The 17,460-nt window shown below is 40.4% G+C and overlaps 1 protein-coding gene across 2 annotated transcripts; it reads right to left on the reverse strand.

Moving 5' to 3' along the window:
• Positions 1 to 829: 829 nt before the first annotated feature.
• CARD6 (caspase recruitment domain family member 6) lies at positions 830 to 13,515 on the reverse strand. Of its 2 annotated transcripts, none has more exons than XM_043488940.1 (3): positions 13,223 to 13,515; positions 11,064 to 11,612; positions 830 to 4,043 (listed from the first exon to the last, which is right to left on the reverse strand). In XM_043488940.1, the coding sequence occupies exons 1-3, from the start codon at positions 13,503 to 13,505 to the stop codon at positions 1,753 to 1,755; spliced, it is 3,123 nt and encodes a 1,040-aa protein (XP_043344875.1). In that variant the 5' UTR covers positions 13,506 to 13,515; the 3' UTR covers positions 830 to 1,752. The 2 variants fall into 2 exon arrangements, with proteins under 2 accessions (XP_043344875.1, XP_043344874.1); XM_043488939.1 differs by having other exon boundaries at positions 11,064 to 11,615.
• Between the last annotated feature and the right edge of the window lie 3,945 nt (positions 13,516 to 17,460).

Genomic DNA, 17,460 nt, shown 5'->3' on the forward strand with positions numbered 1-17,460 from the left:
ATTTTAACATTTTCCTTTAAAGTGGCCTTTTTTTCATATTTAGTGTCACTCATAAACTTAATTAAACTTCACTTAGATTTTATTTTTAATTAGGATATAGTTAATCCACAGTGCTGTGTTAGTTTCAGGCATGCAGCAAAGTGAGTCAGTTATACATTTACATTTTTTCACTCTTTTTTAGATTATTTTCCCATATAGGCTATTACAGAATATTGAGGAGAGTTCCTTGTACTATGCAACAGGTTCTTGTTAGTTATTTATTTTACACATAGTGACATGTATATGTCAATCCCAATTTCCCAATTTATTCCCCCCTCACCCCCGATAACCGTAACTTTGTTTTCTACATCTGTGACTCTTCCTGTTTTGTAACTAAGTTCATTTGTACTCTTTTTTTTTAGATTTCACATATAGCAGGAATCATATATTTGTCTTTCTGTGCCTGACTTACTTCACTCAGTATGGCAATCTCTAGGTCAATCCATGGCACTGCAATTAAATATTTTAAATTTAATATTCTCTCTACTTAATGCTTCTAACTAGTAAAACTTAACCTAATGTTTAGACAATGATGAATCTAATAAATTAAAATGGAAAATTCTGCAACTCTTAAGTTCTCTTATACATTTCAGTGCTTTTTACAAACTTTGTAAACCTATCTTAGCTTTTCAGTTTAATAAAATCACAACTCTAAAATTAAACATTCAGTTTTACATTTTAAGTTGGAGTCATGAGGCTAATATATCAGATCCTCTAATTAGTCAAATGATCTTAACTATGACAAATATTAAATATTTAAAACATGAAACATACACAATCACTCCCAAAGTTTAGACAAAATAATTACTTTATTGGTTGTTAGTTCATTATTTCTATATGTAAGAGGCAAATAAGCTTTATCATCCAAGCAATTTGGGGCTATTATTACAAGCAAATTGATTTAAAAATTCCAAACAAACAGGGTTATCTGCTTAGTGACTGATATCAAACATAAAATTTTTGACCAAAACATCTCTAGAGCAGCCAACACCTAGAATAGTTTTTCTTGCAACACTGAGGCTATTTGTACCCTGTTTTATGGTCACCTTGAAATTAAAGGCTTCATCCTTACTTTTCCCAAGTGAAATAGTTTTATAGCCTCTATCCCCTAGGTTCAAGTTGTGCATGCTTAATCGCTTAGTCATGTCTGACTCTTTGCGACCCCATGGACTGTATAGTCTGCCAGGCTCCTCTGTCCATGGGGATTCCCCAGGCAAGAATACTGGAGTGGGTTGCCATGCCATCCTCCAGGGGGTCTTCCCAACCCAGGGATTGAACACAGGTCTCCTGCATTGCAGGCAGATTCTTCACTGTCTGAGCCACCAGGGAAGCCAAAGAATACTGGAGTAGGTAGCCTATTCCTTCTCCAGGGGCTCTTCCCGACCCAGAAATTGAACCAGGGTCTGAATTCTTTACCAGCTAAGCTACCAGGGATTCAAGTTATATATTACCAAATATTCAAGGTTGTATTCAATTTATTTATTTACTGCTTAATTCTATCTTTTATTCTTTTCATAATTTCCTTTTCTCTAGGGACATAATTCTCATAGATATTTTTATAATATCCAGTTACACTGTCTGTATCTTGTTTCCTGTGTCATGTTAGTGATAGTACATTTTTACCATCACTGCCACTCTCCTTCAGGTTACCCTACATGTGATAGGAAAGGCCTGGGCAAAGGACATATTTCACAGGTCCCTAGAGTAAACATTTTAATGCTTCCCTCCCTTCTTGGGCCCTGCTCTTGGGTAATATGCCTTAGCCTGTGAAGGACCAGTATGAGATGACTTGTGTTGAGTAGGTCTGGGCTGAGAAGGTTTAGATTGGGAGGACTGGGGCTGGCATGGCTTGGGCTGAGTGGGTTTGGATGGAGAACTTTCAGCTCGGGGGGCCTGGTGCTGAGTGGGTTTGGTTTGAGTGGGTTTGGTTTGAGTGGGTTTGGGCTGAAAGGGCACAGGTTGGGAGGGTTTGGGTTGGGACTGCTTGACCTTGGGTGACTTGGGCTGATTTGATTTTAATTGAGAGCTGGGCAAATACATGCTGTGGGACATAGGATGGAATTCCGTTTGGAAAGATGGATTTGAAGGCCCACCTTGTGTCTTCAGCTTAGCTCCTTGCTGAGAGGCAATCCTTCTTGGTTTTTGTGTGGCTCCTGCTGCTTGAAAGGCTTGATGGTGAGGATTTACAATATGGGGCTTTGTTCTCATGAATGTTCTAACTGTCTCTGTTGGCCTTGTTCCCCAGGCACTGACTTGCCCAGGCTTCCCAACTGCTCCTGCTGGCCGTGAACCCAGGGAATGGAGGTGACTTCCCTGGGAGTCCACTTTCCCAGACCTTTCAAGGGTTCCCATCATCTGTGGTTTCTGAGGCCAGGCCGGTATATGCTGAGAAATGGGTCTTGGTGGTCTCCCAAAAGTTCTACCCATGTGATGTCTCCAAGGAGGTCCTGAGAATCTCATAAATGTTTCACCTGAATAAAATCTCTGGGGCTGGAAATACTGAATTCCAAAACGTTTGCCTGGACTATGTGCCCTTGTATTCTGAAAGGGCCAAGGATGGAAACTCTTAGGGCTCTGCTGTAACCAAAAGCGGGAGCCCATAGCCCAAGGGGCTTTCAAAGAACCACGGTTAAAGTTACCTCCAACTCTGGCTGGTAAAGGACGGAAGTTTCTCAGAGGAGGAATGAATACTGGAGTGAGATGGAAATTCTGATGATTTGGGCTGATCTGACAACTAGTCTCAGACATCTTAGCAGGGCTTTCAGATGAGTTTTCTGACTGACTGTGTCTTTGTGATCCCTCATCTTCAGCTGTTCCAGTCAAGTTATCACTAGGGGAAACTTGAATCCCTTGAATGTTCTCAAAGTCTTGGTCTACCTGTATCCCCAACTCTCTGGCCAGGGGGGCCATGTCTTCCACAGACACACATCTGAGTGAAGAGGACATCACTTCTTGGAGGGCGGCTTGAAGACCCTCCATGTTCCTTCCTCTCTGCCCCGCTTCCTCCTCCTCCCAAAACAGTAGCTGTGATGGCTTCAACTTCAAGACCCTCTGGAAAACCTGAGCCTCTTCACTCTCCCTGGCCTGGGGACTGAGGACAAAGTAGCATCTTTCAATGGCAGCTTCTCCTAAAAACATTAGCAAGTCCCATTCCTTCTCACCTAGGCAGTCAGTGAAAAAAAACACAGCTGAGGAAACCTCCATCAAGAAACCAAACTGTGTCCAAAAACTTTCTAGATCTCCACGAAGGTTGGCCACAGCAACAGGCTTCTGGGGGAAACTGGGGTTTTCACTTAAACTGCTGCTATCAGGAAAACACCATGTTATCTCCACCAGGCCATCAGAGATCTGCCGGGGAAGCACCTGAACAGGCAAGTCCTGATGAAGAAAGATTTTGTGTGATTTCAGATGGGCAGGGCTGAGCAGGGCATTGAGGATTCTGGACTTGGAAAAGCTACAGTATCCTAGACGCACAAAAGAGATGACAGGCATCTTCATGAGAGTCAGAAGCTTTTCTGTATCCCCTGTAGGCCCTCCTGAAGACTGTGTTGACTGCTCCTTCACAATGTCCTTCATGGCCCCTAGCATTAAAATGCTTCTGTTGTTTTCTGCATCTGGCAGTAGCAGGGGAAGAGCAAACCAGCAATGATACATGTTTGACATGACTTCACGTTGCAAAGAGCTGTCTGAAGACAGCAAAGAGGCACAAAGGACATCCAGGGGATTAATGGTTTCTGTTTCTCTAATTTCCAAGTTCTCTACTCCAGTCAGCAATTCCCCTTTGCTCTCTTCACCCAGAACCTTGGGTCTGAGGACTGAATCTCTGGCTGTCACATCCAGTGCTTGAACTTTCATCAGGAAGTTCCAAGCCAAGTCACTCGGAGTCTCAGGCACCCACGTACATCCTCGGTCTAAGGAGAATTGTTTCACGAAGTCTGACCGAAGCTTTCTGCTTGTGTCCAGGTTCAAACAGGACAGGACATCTTTAAACACATTTTTTCTTTCTGTAGGAAAAAAAGATATAGTCAGTGAATGTCATGCTCAGCATCTGAGCTTTCTTCACTGACTTTTAAAATTAAGTAATTGATATTTTCTTTGAAAAAAAAGAAAAGATGATCCACCATCTGTCTGTTCTTTTTGTGGTTGAGTAATATTCAATTGTATATATGTTCTACAACTTCTTTATCCATTAATCTGTTGATGGAGGAGGGATGGAATGCTGTGGGAGATGGAAGGTTGGTTCAAAAGGGAGGGGACATATGTACATGTATGGTTCATTCATGTAGATGTATGGTAGAAACCAATACAATATGATAAAGCGATTATCCTCCAACTTAAAATAAATTTTTAAAAAAGATTAAACAAGTAAAGTGAAAGTGCTGTTTCATCAGTCTGCCAAGTCTACTTTCCTTCTAAGAGATATGTCAATATGGTATGGTATGTTTCCTTCTCTTCCTTTTTCAGTACAAGTACATAAGTATGCTTGCATATGTAGAAGTACACAGCTTGGTATAATGGATGCTATTTTATTCCATAAATGATATGATACCAAATGATTTTTCCACTTCTTTTCACGCAGTGGTATTCCTTGCAAATTCTTCCAAATAAGTACATACAGAGAACTACTTAATTCATTTTATTAATCCATTGTACTTAATGGTTTGGATGGACCACTATTTATTTAACCATTGTCTACCGATGATCATTCAGGTTTTCGAATTTTTTGGTTGTGTTCATATGCAGTAATGAAAAAGCCTGTTAATGCTACTTTATACATATGTAAAAGGAATTCTCTAAGTCGATACTGATTTATATTAAATGTTAACTCTTGTTAAAGTTTGGAGAAATGGAAGAGTTTGTCTTCTCAGAATTTACATGTTGTATATAATTTCTCCTGATGTCATTTTCTAATTTATCTTCTAGCCACTTATTGAGAATACAGAGATAGTGCTAAGTAGAGAAAGAAAATCAGAGAGCATTTTCTGCTCCCCATGGATAGTAACTTAGCATAAGCTTCTTGGATCCGTTGTAAAAATAGCCTAGAAGAAACAGTAGACATGAGAGAAAGTGTAGGTTTCAAGAATTAACAAAAGGAACTCTAAGAAATCCTTCAACAGTCTGAAAGTTGCTTGAACTGGTGTATCTGATAGGTAAGAAGGTGAGGGAGAAGTTGAGGCCAGCATGAAGGATCCCCAGAGGAGGAAGTGAGAAGATGGATTGCAGAAAACATATAAGTTCTGCTCTTGCCTCTCCCCTGCCTATCCCCCGCTTTTCCTTAGGACAACCAACCTCTGTTCTTCAGCACAGTGACTGGTACCCACATGGCCCAAGCCAGATGCCAAATGCTGACAAGGTAATATCAGGCTACTGTGGAATAGTACAGTGATATGTCTAACAAGCACAGAGAGGAATGAAAATTAAGAAGCAATAATTTCTAGAACCAAGTACCATTTTTGTAAATTAAAAATTCATGAAAATAGCCCAAGCAAGACAAAAAGAAATAACTGGAGATTTTAGCTGCCACCCACTGAAATGAAACAGACTTCTTATTAATTTGAGTCCCACAGTGATCAATGGAGACCCACTCCAAGATGACCCAGATATTGGACATAGAATAAAAGAATTTTAAAGTAGCTATCTTAACTATTTTTAAGAATGTACAATAATATAAACCCATAATGAATAATTTAATAGAAATTATCAGGAAAAAAGAAGAAAGCATTTAAAAATTTAAATTCTTGAACAAAAAGCATAATATCTGAATTTTTTTCAAAAATCAGTAGATGGAATTTAAAAAAGACTGGAAACGACAGAAGAAAAATTCACTGTACTTAGAAGCATAGTAATAGAAATGATCCAATCTAAAAAATAAGGATAAAAAAATACTTAAAAAAAAATGAACAGAGCCTTAGGGACCTTGGGGAAAATGTCAGAAACTCTAACATACATGTACTTGGAGTCTCAAAAAGAGAAGGGGGCGCAAGTGGGACAAAAAATATTTGGATAAATAATAGCTGAAAATTTTCCAAATTTGGGGGAGGTGTAAATTCCAAATTTAGAGATTCATAAACCCTACATAAGATGAAAACAAAGAAAATCACACCTAGACACATCAGAGTTAATCACAGAAAACATTTTAAGGAAAACATCTTGAAATCACCCAGAAGAAAAATAGCACAACACAAGAGGGAACAATGATAAAATGACAAGACTTAGCATCAGAAAGAATGGAAGCCAAATGACAGAAATGATACCCATCATTTCTGAAGGCAAAAAGACACCAGTCTAAAATTCCTTACAGAAAAAATATTCTTCTGGATTGAAGGCAAAATGAAGACATGTTTCAAGAAACAAAAAATAAATAAAAGTCTTCAGGCTAACAGGGAATAACATCAAATAAAAACTTGAACCTTCAGGAAGAAGAAAGCAGAGAAAATGATAAATTTATGGGTTCCTGGACTTCCCCTGCTGGCGCTAGTGGTAAAGCAACCACCTGCCAATGCAGGAGACATAAAAGACCCAAGTTTGATCATTGACTGATTCCAAATAGTATAAACTAGAAGAGAAAGTGAAAGTGAAGTCACTCAGTCATGCCAGACTCTTTGCGACCCCATGGACTGTAGCCTACCAGGAAGAGAGTTGATTACATAACCTGTATATGAATTGACTCTATACATTGCAGAGCAGACAGGCAATGCCTTAAGTCTTCCTGAGACTTCAACTTGAGATGCAGTGATGGGGTGGGGGAGGGGCAGGAAGAAAGTGGCTTAAAATTTAACATGACAAAAAGCATGACAATCCTTCTCCTTTGAATCAGATGTATTTGATTTCCACCCCCCCTCCCCCAGTTCCTAGCTGCATAGACAAATATTACAGAGGCAAGAGACAGAGCATAGCCATAAATTATTATTTAAAAAAATTTTTTTATCCTCCAGTCAACTAGAGTGGATTGGAAACCATTAGAATTATATACAGTCCTAACTGCATTATTATTGAAACTTTTCTTGACCTGTTTTCCTAAGGCTGTGTCAAATACAAATTGGCGCTTGTCAAGGGCATTTTCCATCTGCCCCTTTGGAGACTGAGTCTTGTGCTGCTGCAGCTATTGACCTTCAACATGACCTGAAGGGGGTTCAGGGTGGAGAATGAGGCACTCTGTTGCTTCAGGAAGACTGGTGGAACAGGCCTTTAGATGGTTAGATATTTTCAGGAACAGATTTCATGATCCCAATCCTTGCACTTTCTCATATCCAGAAAAGCACTCAGTCCCTTCATGGTGACATCAGCTCCTGGTGGCTAGCAGAAAACCTTTTGTAAAATAAGCGCTTGATTGTGTGAACTCCTCCTTCACTGAAAATCACATACATTGACCTTCCCCCACTACTCCTTTGGAGCAGTTTCTCAGAGCTATCTGAAATGCTCTCTCCCTGGCTGCAGTCCTCATTTTGACTCAAATAAAACTTAACTTGCAACTCTCATGTTGCGCATCTTTTTTTAGTCAACAAATGTTAGATTGGTTGCAAAACTAGCCCCAAGTAATGGCTTTCCTGGGTTTCCCTGATGGCTCAGATGGTAAAGAATCTGCCTGCAAAACAGTAGAACCAGGTTTGATCCCTGGGTCGGGAATACCCCCTGGAGGAGGGCATGGTAATCCAGTCCAGTATTCTTGCCTGGAGAATTCCATGGACGGAGGAGCCTGGTAGGCTACAGTCCATGGGGTTGCAAAGAGTCAGACACGACTGAGCGACTAACACACAATGGTTTTCTGGTATCCACACCTTTTGTAATATTACTTTGCAAGAGATGCAGCCTATTCTTCCCCAACCCTTAAAGCTTTGTGACTTGCTTTTGCCAACAGAATGTGGCAGAAGTCAAACAATGTTATGGATTGAATTATATCCCCTACAAAAAGATACTAATCCTCCCAGTACTTCAGAATGTGGCCTTATTTGTGAATAGGGTCATTACAGAGGTCATCAACTTAAAATGAGGTTATTAGGGTGGGCCCTAGTGCCATCTGATCAGTGTCCTAATTAAAAGAAGAAATTTGAAAACAGACACATGCACTAAAGGAAATGACTTGAAGACACAAGAGAGAAGATGGTCTTCAAGTCAAAGAATTCCAGAAGCTACTGGAAGCTGGGAGAGAGAACTGGAACAGGTCCTTCCCTAATGTCTTCAGAGAGAGTATAACCTTGCCAACACCTTGGTTTCAGTCTCCAGGTCTCCATATCTGTAAAACAATATATTTCCCATTGTTCTAAGCCACCTTTTTGTAGTATCTTACTGTGGCGGCCCTAGGAAACCTATCATACAGATGTCATGATAGTTCTGAGTCTAAGCCTCAAAATGCCTTCAGGACTCTGTTTCTGTCTCTCTGACTCCTCTGCTCTCATTATAAGACTATGCCTGACATAGTCTGAGAGTTAGCCCAGACTAGCTTGTTAGAGGGCATGGCAATCCACTCCAATATTCTTGCCTGGAGAATCCCATGGGTACAGAAGCCTGGTGGTCTACAGTCCATGGGGTTGCAGAGAATCAACTCAATCAACTGACCATGCATGCACAGCTTGCTAGAAGATGAGAAATGAGCCAACAGCTAGCTGACCACCGATAACAGATGTAAACCCAGAGAAGACCAGAAGAATGCCTGTCAGTTATAGACACATAAACAATTATACACTCTTATTGTTTTAAGTGATCCTAATTTTGAGGTGCCTATTATATTTATTATGGCAAATAAATAATAAAGAAAAAACATGCAAAACAAAACAATATCATGCAAGAAACACATAATATTAAAATGTTACCTATGGAAGAAGGTGAATAAGGAATGGAGAAAAAAGTCAAACAGATTAAAAAAAAGGGGGGGGGGTCCTTTGCAGAATAATGCTGATGGTATGCAATGAAAAAGTAATTCAACCCTATACAACTACTGTAATATATTTAAAAAATTAAGAATGAGGTCTAAAAAGCAGTGGGGCAAGAGTTGTGTTATAGGTTGAACTATGTACCCCTCAAAATCATATGTTGAAATTCTAAGACCCAGTATCTCAGAATGTAATGGTATTTAGAAATGGAGTCATTGTAGATGTATAATTAGTTAAGATGAGGTCATTACAGTGAGCCCTGGTCCTATGACTGTTACCCTTATAAAATAGGAAAATTTGGGAATTCCTTGGTGTTCCAGTGGTTGGGATTCTGAGCTTCTCCTGCAGGGGGCTTGGGTTCCATCCCTGGTCAGTTCAGTTCAGTTCAGTTCAGTCGCTCAGTCGTGTCCAACTCTTTGCGACCCCATGGACTACAGCACAGGGCATGATTAATAAGACCCTGCAAACTGCATGGTGCAGCCAAAAAACAAAAGAAAAGGGGGAAATGTGAACATAGAGACACAAACCCAGGAAGACAACCAAGTGAAGATAAAGGCAGATTGTAGGGGATGGGGGGATGAGTGCTTCCACAAGCCAAAGAATTCTAAAGATTTCCAGCAAACTACCAGAAGCTAGGAACAGATTCTTTCTACAATCTTCAGAAGGAACCAACCCCTATATACATCTCCAGACTTCCAGCCTGCAAATTGTGAGACAACATATTTCTACTGTTTATTGTCTTACAGCCATGAAATTAAAAGACACTTGCTCCTTGGAAGAAAAGTTATGACAAGCCTAGACAGCATATTAAAAAGCAGAGGCCATTACTTTGCCAATAACTGTCTGTCTAGTCAAAGCTATGGTTTTTGCAGTGGTCATGTATGGACGTGAGAGTTGGACCATCAAGAAAGCTGAGAGCTAAAGAATTGATGCTTTTGAACTGTGGTGTTGGAGAAGACTCTTGAGAGTCCCTTGGTCTGCAAGGAGATCCAACCAGTCAATCCAAAAGGAAATCAGTCCTGAATATTCATTGGAAGGGCTGATGCTGAAGCTGAAGCTCCAATACTTTGGCCACCTGATGCGAAGAACTGACTCACTGGAAAAGACCGTGATGGTGGGAAAGATTGAAGGCAGGGGGTGAAAGCAACAACAGAGGATGAGATGGTTGGATGGTATCACTGACTCGATTGAGTTTGAGCAAGCTCTGGGAGTTGGTGATGGACAGGGAAGCCTGATGGGAAACAGTCCATGGGGTTGCAAAGAGTCAGACATGACTGAACCACTGAACTGAACTGATTGTTTAAGCTACCAAGTTTGTGGTACCACTATGTTACAGCATTCTAGTAACCAGGTCAAGGTGTGCAGAGAAGGAAATTACTCTTTTCTGACCCATAATTGGATTATGGATTTGGGCTGAATGTGAGTTGGTAGTTATCTTCCCCTTCTACATTCAGAACTTGGTGGTGTTTATTTTCCCAGACAATATCTCTCCAAATTAAGCATTTCTCATATTTTGAATTTTCATTAAGAAATATTCAAATTCAAGGTACTGGTATAATCTTCCTCATTGAAATGGCTATATTTGGATAGCTCAAGCCAAGCATTATTTTGGGACCTTATCCATTTACCACAAATTCCTCTCCTGTTTCTGCTTCAAAAGTTAGGTCCATAATCCCCATATTCCCTTGATCACAAAGGTTCTAAAATGATTTAAAAGACTTAATCTGAGGTATAGAAGGCAACAGCTAAAATTAGTGGTTAGCAACTTGTTATATGTGTGATGGAGGTGACTGCAGAAGCCTAAAAGTTCATAGCCAATACTTACTTTATCTTATACTGTCCACTTGGAGAAGAACATGGCAACCTACTCCAGTATTCTTACCTGGAGAATCCCCATGAACAGAGGAGCCTGGAGGGCTACAGTCCATAGCTTTGCACACATGCACATACTGTCCACTATTTCTAGGTCCTGGGTTTTCCTCCCTGTCAACACCCACCGCTGAGGAAACTCCAAGTTAGACAGGTTCGAGGAATTTTTGAGGAGCTACTTTTCTGCTTCCATCTGGTGCCATTCCTCAGTCCCCTCTCTGTTATGATACTGCAATCAAGATTTAAGTTTTTGCCTAAGTAACTCTACACACATCATTTCCATACCTTCCATACTCTTCTCTTCTTCCTCCTCCAAAGACATGCCAGTTTCTGGATCCTCATAATTCTGTTCTTCATCAGAGAACTCCGTGGTTCCGAGGTACACAGAGTCCTCTCTGCCATCATAGATACTGCCCTCTGGGTCACTGTAAGCCTCTTCTTCCAGGATGATGTTTGCATCTTCAGAGTACCCCACAGATTCTAAATAGTCCTCTTGTCCTAAGTATAAAGAATCATCTGGCTCCTCGTATCTCTGTCTATCCTGTAAATACTCAATAGTTGCTGGAAATTCATACTCAGTGATCTCAACTGACTGTGGCGATGCGAATTTTGATGTGTTGTCTTCCTTCTCATTTTCCTTTGAGGACCAAGCCGTTTCCTGATAACCAGTTTCCTTGTCTGTGGAAGACTCAGAGGTTTCTAAATCCAAGCACTCTTTCTCTTTGAAGGACGTGGTGATCTCAGGGTTCTCAGGCTGTTTTTCTCCAGGAAGGAAAACATCTTCCTTGCTTGCTCCTATTGGTGGAGGTGGCTCTCTATATTCATGTTTCAAAATTTCTGGAAAGAATAAGAAAGTGTGAGAGATTTTTATTTTCTTTCTCAAAATTAACAGATGTTATATTAGGGAGCTCCCATGACCTCAAAGCATCATCTCTCTATTTCACTAGATGATAGGAATACCTACATAAATGGCAATAAGTCAGCTCAGAACTTTCTTTCTCCCACTGAAAAATATCAGATCACACTCCTGCCCAGCTCAAAAGTTTGAGTCTTTCATAGCAAACTCAAAGGGTAAGTGGGTGAAACAGAAAACTTGAATCCTTTGTTTACTTGTCAATTTACTGTAACCCCAAACCGGGCTTCCCTGGTAGCTCAAATGGTAAAGAGTCTGCCTGCAATGCAGGAGATTTGAACTTGATCCCCAGGTTAGGAGGTTCCTTTAGAGAAGGAAACAGCAACCCCCTCCAGTATTCTTGCCTGGAAAGTCCCAGGGACAGAGGAGCCAGGCGTGCTGCAGTCCATTGGGTTGCAAAGAGTTGGAAACCACTGAGTGACTAACACTTTCAACAGCAGCTCAGACTTCCTAGGGTCATTACTAATGAAGTTTGATCCTAACAATTTCTAATGAAGAAGTGAATAGCTCTTATTTAGAATAAATACTGGAAATATTAAGACCTATATCTTTAAGTTTATGGGTCCTGTACTACATTAGAAACCATTAGCATTAATATTTTTATCTTAGCCTCTGCCTCTCTGAGTTGTGCTTAGTCGCTCAGTCGTGACTCTTTGCACGTGACTCACTCTTTGCAACCCCATGGACTGTAGCCCACCAGGCTCCTCTGTCCATGGAGGTTCTCCAGGCAAGAATACTGGAGTGGGTTGCCATGCCCTCCTCTAGGGGGTCTTTTCAACCCAGGGATAGAACCCAGGTCTTCATGCATTGCAGGCAAATTCTTTACCATCTGAGTCACCAGGGAAACCCAAGAATACTGGAGTGGGTAGCCTATCTCTTCTCCAGGGGATCTTTCCAACCCAGGGATCAACTGGGGTCTCCTGCATTGCAGGCGGATTCTTTACCAGCTGAGCTACCAGGGATGCCTTAAGTGCTTCCTATTTGCCACTAATTATCATTGCATATTGAAAAATTAGCATTTGATTTGCTCCTGAAAATGAGGATTCACTTGGCATTCTTCTTACAGAGAAAATGAAATTGCTAATCCACCGCGTATGTGTGTCAAAAATTATTTCCCCTCTGTTTTCAAAATGGCCATGCTAAGTGAAAGATGCAGCTTTTGGTCTTGAGGTTGTTAATACCTATGAATTCACTTACTTGATAAAGAAATCACAATGTATCACTAACAGTAGTCTCTTTCCAACTATGAATATTTCGGGATGTGACTGTCAAAACAGTAAGACGTTTATACCAGCAAGAAAACAACTGCTGGTTTTGGATTGCGTTTGAACGAAAAAGTTATAAATCCTCCAGAACAATAACATACATCATTCCCTGCTTTTTAAATCTTGGACACATTTCCCTTTTATCGTATTTCGCTGAAAATTATCTCCAGGAGAATGACAAATGAAAATAAAGGGTAATCGTTTTCTTTTTTTCAGGAAAACTGCCTTCTCCCTCTTGGCCCAAAAAGTGTAGAAATGTAACCTACCTTGATTTAAGTTGCAAATGGTAGCTGACTGGGAAAAAGTATTAAACAAACAGTTGAGAAAAAGCTGACAGCTCACTTCTCCCTTTTTCTGTACCAAAATCAACAGCTTCCGACTTTTCTTCAGGGGATCTGTAATATTCTCCAGAATCTCATACTCTTCCTCAGAAATCAGCTTCCGAGAGGTTAAGGTATCTAAGATACAATCGGGATCCTGTTGTAGGATTTCTAGTAACTTTTTTCTTTCTTTTTCTATGATTTGGGAGGGAACACTCCCTGTAGCCATTGTTCCTGTTTTCTGCAGACCAGGAAATGAACTATGAAACTGTTTCAATGCAGAAACACAAGTTCGGTTTTGCTTTTTTTTTTTTTTAAAGGCAGAGTAATGCTTTTTGGCAAAGATTAACCATGTCAGTGACCCTTAGCGTTGGAGAGAGCAGAGAGAAACAAGCCAAAAAGTTGGGGGGAATCCAGCCATGAGCCCCCACAGATCCTGGATCCCTATAGATTATTTACCTGTTTGTTTTTTTTTTGATGACTTGTCTCAGTTTCACATGGTTTAGCCTCCAAGAACTCTTTCTCTGAGAAGTGCCTCTTGAACTTCAGATTCCTTGCTCTGAACTCCATCTGCAATAACAAGATCATGAATTGATTAACCCTTTTGGAGAGAAATCTATCAATATGCAGCAATAAATAAATAAATGTGACAGATAAAAATAAAAATTAAACCATTCAATGCAGCAATTCCACTTCTAGGAAATTATCTTAAAAAATAATGAGACAAACGACCAAAGATGGATGTGCAAGAATCTGTACTTTCACATTTTTATAATAGTATAAAAATGAAAGTAACTCAAATTTCCACAAATTGGGATTTATGGAACAGATGTTGATACATCAACAATGGTGTTACCAAGTAAGGTCTGGCTGCTCATCGCTCAAAAACCAGTAGGTGAAAGTCGTTCAGTCATGTCCGGCTCATTGCGACTCCATGGCTATGCCGTCCATAGAATTTTCCAGGCCAGAACACTGGAGTAGGTAGCCCTTCCCTTCTCCAGGGTATCTTCTCAACCCAGGGATTGAACGCAGGTCTCCAGCATTGAAGGAGGATTCTTTAGACAAATATTGGAGACCAATATTGGTAGAAAGGAAAGTTGTTTTTAATCAGAATACCAGCAATCTGGGGAGATGGTGGACTCGGTGTCCTCCCAAAAACAGCTCAGAGGATTCTGGTTGGCCACGAAATTTTTATAAGGAAAAGGGGAAGTAATCTCAGTTAACCATTGAAATAGGGGGTCAGAGTTGTTGCCATCTCCCTCTGTGTGCAGACTTGTGGGCAGACCAGTCAACTTCTTAGATTTTTCTTTAGATGCTATCTTGTTCACACAGTGTATTTGCAAGATTATACTAAAGAGGAAGCTAGGGAAGAGATCTGGTCATCTGTTAATTACTTATTCTTCATTTCAACATCTTTGATGTATGGAAAGAACTGATAGATTAGGCAAGGTATGGAGTGATCAAGATTTGAAAGGCATGCTAGGGCCAGAGACATGTAGAGCATGGGGTGCCGGGTTTAAGGCTAGTGACAAGGCCAAAGGGTCTCCAGCAGAGAGCTCTTTCCTAAAAAGAGCCCTTTCCTGCCAAAAGGTGCTTACAAATCTCCACTTGTCAGAATATCATTCTGAAACTGTTTGGTGCCATTTTGGAGAGCTCTGACGAGCTCCAGTACCATAGTCCTTTGTGTCCCAGCAGAGAAAGAACTCAGAGAGAACCAAAGTGATAGATGACAAGTGATTTATTAGGAAAGGATGCCTATGAGGCTTACAAGTGGAAAGGCAAGCGGTGGCATGCTCTGAGAACTTAGTGGGCTATGGTTTTATTTATTTATTTATTTTTGGGTCTCTGTTCCTGCATTCAGGTTTTCTCTAGTTGTGGGGATGAGGGGCACCTCCCCAGTTGTGCATGGGCTCCTCATTGTGGTGGCTTCTCTCATTGCAGAGCACAGGCTCTAAGCACAAAGGTTTAGTAGTTGCAGCTCACAGGCTCTAGAGTGGCTGTGGCATATGGGCTTAGTTGCTCCGAGGCATGTGGAATCTTTCCAGACAAGGGATTGAACCCATGTCTCCTGCATTGGTAGGTGGATTCTTATCCACTATACCACCAGGGAAGTCCTATCATTTTATAATCAAAGGAAAGTGGGGAGGGGGAAAAGACCAATTTCCTCCTCATTTTTGAGTAGACATCATGCTTCCATCATCAACTCCTCCAGGTTGGGCAGTTTTCTTGTCCCTACATGGTCAAACCAGAACTGTCACGACATTATGGACATATTATTTTGGGTTTCAGTACAATGAGGGTCTTTACTTTGAATGTCACCTTTTCATAAATTACTGTTCTTCATGTATGTAGAGAACAGGCCGTCACTGGGCAGAACAGCATTGTTTTATTGTTTTAGGGCATGACCCATGCTTCTGCTGCATGATTTTGTTGCTAAGCAATCCACTTGGGTTTGTGGTTAAGCTGACCTGTTTTCTTAAGTGATCATTAACTTATGGGGGTCTCCCATACTTTTTTCTTTACATACAGTCCTCTGTATGGGATTAACTCTGTCCCTATCAATTCTATTTCTGTGGGATTATGGGCTAAAGGCTGTCTTTTGTAACTTCTTCATACTGACAGAGGGTGCCATATTCTTAGAGTGGAAGATGTCAGATGGGTTTGTAGCATCTCTTTGCCTAGTTTTAGTTGCCCACTTACATATGCAGACAGAACAAGCTACAATTATTTTTCTTTTAAATATAATGTATATCTACATATACATATTGTATACAAACACTATACATATTAACATTTTAAACAAAACTGGGTTCTATAACTTGCTGTTTTCCATAATAATATATCATGGATATCACTCCTTGTCAATATGTGTAGATTTACTTCATCCTACAATTATTTGATGTCCACCAAGATATAGATTATTATTGAAACAGGGAACCGAATTCTGTTCACAGAGCCAAAGAATGGAATTCACAAACTAGCAAACACTCATGCAGGCAAAGTTTATTTTAAAGGACAGAGATACAAAGCCCTCAGCATAGACACTGAGAAGGGGTGAAGAGACCCCAAAGACAGGAATAACAGCAGCTTTTATATCTTGATGAGAATTGATCTATTCATTTTTGGTTGGGTCTGGGCCAGAAGCATGTAATTTCTGATCAATCAGTTTAAACGTTGCAATGTCCAATTTGCCATTTTTATGGCTTTTTTTTTTTTTTTTTGGTTTCCAGTTCCTCGGTTTCTCTAGACATTGTGACACCATCCCTTGACCCTTTCTCAAGACCCCAGATCATTACTTAGAGACCAAATGTATGTTTAGGAGCTAATGGTCCACCTGCAGCTTTTCTCCTTGATAAACTGGACAGCAGTTAAAGATTGTCTTGTCCTGGGTCTGAATGTTTTATGACCCTCCAGACGAGGGAGGCATTCCTCAGAATGCCTAGAAACTGGAGCAGTAAATATAGCTTTGGGCTAACAGAGCAAAATGGTTATGTGAGAGAATTAAAATTGAAATTTAAAAAAAAACCAAGGCTCTGACTCTACACTGACTGCCTAACAATTTCTACCTCATTATGAGCCATGGAGTTAAGCCCATTCTCTTAAGGCCAGTTCTTGGAATTGTACTGGCCATAGATTCAGTATTGCCCAAGATGGAACAGTTTATGTTATGGCTACAGTCTGCTCATCATGCAGTTGGCTTTTTCCCACTGGTGGCAGTTACAGTATCTGTAAAACAACTCAGGAATGTGCATCAGACACTGAGTCTGTGACTCTGCTATCCTAACCATTAATGGCTTGAGTTTGCTCTTTTGTGACTCAGGGAAGCCTGGAAGACTTCAGTTTTCCCATAAACAAGAGGCAGGAGACATGGAGGGGCCCAGTCATGGAGACATGATTGGGATGGGATGGGGCAGGCCGAGCTCTGCTCAGTTCCAGTGGAATACCAAAATGAAGTTAAAAAGGACAAAGTAAATCTACGCATATTGACAAGTAGTAATAGAAATAATATATTATTAAGGAAAATAGCAAGTTATAGATCCCATTTTTGTTTAAAAAGTTAATATGTATAGTGTACGTATACTATTTGTATATATTGATATACATTATATTTAAGACAGCCAGGAAAGAGATAACACAATTGTACCTCTGCTATCTCTGGTTGAGCTCAGAGAGGCAGCAGTGAG

This window comes from Cervus canadensis, chromosome 16 (assembly GCF_019320065.1).
Source record: "Cervus canadensis isolate Bull #8, Minnesota chromosome 16, ASM1932006v1, whole genome shotgun sequence".
In the NCBI taxonomy this organism is placed as follows: domain Eukaryota; kingdom Metazoa; phylum Chordata; class Mammalia; order Artiodactyla; family Cervidae; genus Cervus; species Cervus canadensis.

What these genes read in the sequence shown, in the direction of transcription:
- CARD6 (XM_043488939.1), bottom strand. Translation starts at nt 13,505, where the DNA reads ATGGCTACAGGGAGTGTTCCCTCCCAAATCATAGAAAAAGAAAGAAAA. An exon ending in CATTTGCAACTTAAATCAAG is followed by an intron (nt 11,616 to 13,222) that starts GTAGGTTACATT and finishes TATTCTTTCCAG; the next exon opens with AAATTTTGAAACATGAATAT. An exon ending in AGAAGAGAAGAGTATGGAAG is followed by an intron (nt 4,044 to 11,063) that starts GTATGGAAATGA and finishes TTTTTCCTACAG; the next exon opens with AAAGAAAAAATGTGTTTAAA.